At 30.3% G+C, this 4,934-nt stretch overlaps 1 protein-coding gene across 1 annotated transcript; it reads right to left on the bottom strand.

Annotated features, from left to right (window-relative positions):
- Positions 1-2,281: 2,281 nt before the first annotated feature.
- LOC131171925 (tetrahydroberberine oxidase-like) lies at positions 2,282-4,221 on the bottom strand. Its single transcript, XM_058132215.1, has one exon. It carries the CDS (start codon positions 4,173-4,175, stop codon positions 2,565-2,567), a length of 1,611 nt encoding a protein of 536 aa, XP_057988198.1. The 5' UTR covers positions 4,176-4,221; the 3' UTR covers positions 2,282-2,564.
- Between the last annotated feature and the right edge of the window lie 713 nt (positions 4,222-4,934).

Raw genomic sequence — 4,934 nt, 5'->3', positions numbered from 1 at the left:
TTATAATAAGTAAAAATTTATTAAATTAAATAAGAGAGAAATTTTAATTTAAAATTAATTTAATAATAATAATTTACCTTATTTAAAATATAATTAAATATTAAATTAAAAAATAAAAATTATAAATTATCCATATATAACATGAGCGTTATACTAGTTATTATTATAAAATGAGAAAAATTTAGCATGTATTCAATTAAATTTGGTCAATAATCTACTCTGATACACCCCACTTAAAATATAAAATGCTAAGTGAAAAGAATAACAATAGAATATTCTATGTACTTTGTATAGATATAACATGCTATGTTAGCATATTATATGAAATGGCCCTAAAATGGCAGTAAAGAAACAAAACAATTGAAGGAAAACAAACAATTATAGACCCTTAAATAGAATTTATAAATTCTTGTAACCTAGAAAACGTTCTTAATCAATTATCAACTTACAAAAAAAAATAATAATAAATAAATATATATATATATATATATATATATATATATATATATATATATATATATATATATATAAAGCTAGAGAAAAGGTTTTTTTTTTTTTTATTCAAAAGGCTATTCCATGTGGAAAAGGCCCATGAATTCATTAAAATTATTAATAAACCTAAAATTTAGCATTTACATGATGAAAATTCAAAAGTAATAAAACAGACAAAATACACTATTTGGAGTTGTGAGTGTCCAATTAGACATATCTTTTCTTGGAATAGATTTCTTTGAAATTGAAACTCTCCCTTAACTTCTTGGAAGGCTATGGAATGTTAGAAACCTAATGAACTAAAATAATTTGATAATGATTAATTAACACAAACTAAATGAATTAAGGTACAGTTGTGCGAATGTGTGGGAAAGATTGTAAGTACAATTGGAGAGGGAAAAAATTCTAATGAGAAGCTCTCTCTCACACACTAATTATGAGCAAAAAATTAACCTAAATTTCTTTAATTTCAGCCACTTTAATCCCCTCTCTAAACCCTGATCATAATGATGAATTTTATAATAGGATTAGGTGATAAGATAAAAACTAACATAATTAAATTAAAAACAATGAATATAAATAAAATTTAAAAAATAAATAAATAAATTATATATATATATACACACACCCTTCTAAGAAACGGGGAGAAGATATGTTTGTTTTTTTTTATTTTTTTTATTTTATTTTATCTTATCTAAATAATAAAATAAAAATTAATTAAAAAAAAACTTGAATTATCCCTGGGTGGAACATGACCAAGAGATAATCTCTTTTTATTTTTTTATTTATTAAAATTCTTGAAAAAGTTGTTTAAAAAAATAATAATTAAACCCAAAAGTCCATTTAAGTTCATTTTTATTAATTTAACCAAAAATTAAAAAATAATGGGCTTGGTTTATTAATTTAACTTATTTAATTATTAAGTAGGCTCATTTGAAGTTCAGAAAATATAAAATTAAATTTAATTAAATAATACACGCTTTAGACTCTCTTTTTAAGCATAAAATTTTTTATTTTTATAAATTAAAACGAATTATTTTCTAAAAAATTATTTTATTTTATTAATTTTCTAATTTTTCCATAGTTTCTAAAATATTTCAAGATTTTTTTTCATTCAATAGTATTTCTAATATAAGGTACTCACTATATCTGCAAAGCATGCATTTATAAGGGTAAAAAATAGGTATCTACTGTTATCATATATATTGAAATTTTGAGAGAAATATTTAGGCTTGGAATTTGGAATTTGAAAGTGATAACTACCAACGGTGCTTTGGCGGTGATAGTTAGGCTTCTTACAAATCCAAAGGCCAAAGGGTAACTAACTAAAACCTGAGAAGAGTCAAACTGTCCAACCAAAACACATGCTTCCTAAAATTAGCATCTCTACATTACAATAAATAAAAGAAACTTCTTTCGTCTGTATTTAATTATATATTTTTCAATATTTAATTTTTTGTTTTTTTTTAAAAAAATATTAAAAAATACTCCCGGTACAAATAAAAATAGTATTATCTCTTTCACAGATAAGTAAATCATTCTTATAATATGAAAGGTGAGTTTCTCCATGATTAATAATTATAATTAAACTGTTGTACGTACAACAGTTACATCAAATAAAAATTTCATATAATTATGAGAAATACTATACAAGTAAATCTAATAATCCCTTTTAAAGCTTCCCTCAAATTTTTTTAACGTAAATTTCATTCATGTAATAGGAATGCTTACTCGCACCATTATACGTAATTGCGAAGTCATGGATTTAATTCCCGATTGAACTGATCAAAAAGAAAATAATATCAATAAAACATTATGAAATACACACGAAATCCTATGGTCTAGATGGGTGCATAGCAAACTTTTATTTCTCAATTTACAAATTCTACATATGCATTTTTATTCTTTTTTAATTTTTTGACATCAAATTTTATTAGATTATGCATGAAACCTAATTCCATTCAAAGAATCGCATAGCAATTATTAACCTACACATGGATGTCCAATAGAGAACACGAACATCCTTATTAGGCTGCTCAACCTTATATGATCCTTCTTCTTCATCATGATGATCAAGCTGAGAAAGGTGGGATGCTTTGTTCGTTTCTGAAGAAATTAGAAGGATCAACTTGGGTCTTGACATGGACCAACCTGTCAAAGTTACTCTTGAAATACTTGATACCCCAAATGCTTGCTTGCTTGTAACTTGTGTTTCCCTGGTTATTGATCCCAATGTCAAGATCCCTGTAGTTGATGTATGCTAATCTTGGATTTTTTGAAACATAGGGAGCCAGGAAACTGTAAAGCCTTCTGATCCAACTTATGTGCCTATTTGATTCCTCAATTCCTTCTTCATCCCAATAAGCCAAGTGCTGAATTTTGTATAAATTCCCAGCTCTATGTGGAAATGGAATGCTGGACTCTGAAATTTCACTCATTCTTCCTCCATAAGGACTAAAGATCAACTGACCTGAACCCACTTCTAATTGGAACAGACTTTCCCATATGCCTTCCAATGCAACCTCAGGCATAGGTTCCTTCACATAGTCAGATTTTGCTTTGAAAAACCTCACTGATGGTTGAGTCCTGTTAAGCAAAATCTCCAGGGATGTATTTCTTGAGAATCCAGCGAAGTAGAGGGTGGATTCGATCCAGCTCATTTCAGTGCAATCGTCTTTCGCCAAACCCAGTTCAGGAAAGCTCTCTTGCATCAGTGGAAGAAGTCTATCGACTCCACCAAGAAACAAAGAATTAAATGCGGCTCTTATTGTTGTTTTTCCTTGTTGATTGCTAGAATTAACCCTTTCTAGGATAACTCGGATGAACAAATCTTCATGAAGCTTATCTGCCACATACTGCCACCGATTGACAAGTTGGGTTGCATTCTGTTCCAAGGTTTTTTCCACTGTGAACACAGTCACGGTAGCTGGAACTGGAACCAAGTTTACTTTCCATGCAACAACAATTCCAAAGGTATTTCCTCCACCTCCTCTAATGGCCCAGAAAAGATCTTCACCCATTGAAGCTCTATCGAGGATTCTACCATTAACATCAATCAACTGGGCGTCAATTACATTATCTGCTGCAAGGCCATATTTACGCAACAACAAGCCATATCCTCCACCGCTAATGTGCCCTCCAAGACCTACGGTAGGGCAAACGCCTGCCGGAAATCCAAGAGTTCTACTTTTCTGAGCAATTGAATAGTAAAGTTTGCCATTAGTTGCACCAGCTTCAACCCATGCAGTGTTGTTGGTTGCATCAACAGTGACAGACTGAAGATTGATGAGATCAATAATGACAAATGGGAGTACAGAAACGTAGGAAAGACCTTCATAGTCATGGCCACCGCTTCGAACTCTAATGTGCATACCATGCTTCTGAGAACAAGAGACGGCAGCTTGGACGTGGGAAACATTCAAAGGGGTGACAATAACAAGAGGTTTTGGGGTTGTGGTCGTGTTGAACCTACGGTTTTGGATTGAGAACTGCAAGACAGACAAATAGGAGGAATTGATTGGAGTGTAAATGAGCTTGGAAATAGACGCAGAGTCTTCAGATTGAAGACGAAGACATTCAAGAAAATCTTCATGGGTATGAGCTGAAGTTGCCCATGAGAAAGACAACAGAAGAACAAAAAGAAATGGAAACATTGAAGGAAATCTTGAACAGGAAAAACCCATGATATCTCTCTCTAGATGATTGATTTCTTTGTGGGTGTGAGTGCTCATGGAGGGGCTCTCCCCTATTTATAGTATGTGAAGAGATGGAAGGATGGATGTGAATGCATGAAGGTAGAAAACTTTTTCATGTCCGATGGTGGGAGGGAGCAGGTCAAGCATATCTAGATGGAGTTTCTTGAAATTATGAGTTGGAGACGTAGAAAGATCAATTCAAGAAAATACGAACTAACTTACATGGCAAGAACTAGAAAATTGATGTTTCGACAAAATTTTATTAATTTCTTCATCTACATTAATTTTTATAAGCAAACGACTTTTTATCATAAAATGAATTAACTATGAATTAATTTTAGGAACATATGTAGCCCTCAAAAAAAAAAAAAAAAACGTGCTGTGAATTTGATTCCAAAATTCAGTGTTTAACCAGAATGGTTATGAGTCTAAATATATGGCTTGTCTAATAAAATATTGATGGGTTTAGAAAGTATGGAAAGTTTGGTCCAAAGTCTATTAGACCTAATTTGAAAAAAAAGTATTAGACCTAATTAAAAAAATTAATTAGATTGAGTTCCCCAGCCTTATAAAATTTTTATTTGATAGAACTGTTGTACATACAATGATTTAATAAAATCATTGATTATGGTGAGATCTACATCATAATCAATAATTACAATAAAACTATTATGCATATATTAATTTTATTGTACAATTTTTTAACAAAATGAGTGGATTGAAGCTTAAAATAGGTTTTTTTTTTTC

Source organism: Hevea brasiliensis, chromosome 13 (assembly GCF_030052815.1).
Source record: "Hevea brasiliensis isolate MT/VB/25A 57/8 chromosome 13, ASM3005281v1, whole genome shotgun sequence".
Lineage (NCBI taxonomy): Eukaryota > Viridiplantae > Streptophyta > Magnoliopsida > Malpighiales > Euphorbiaceae > Hevea > Hevea brasiliensis.
Note: the sequence above shows the minus strand (reverse complement) of the source record. Positions and strands in the feature narration are given on the sequence as shown.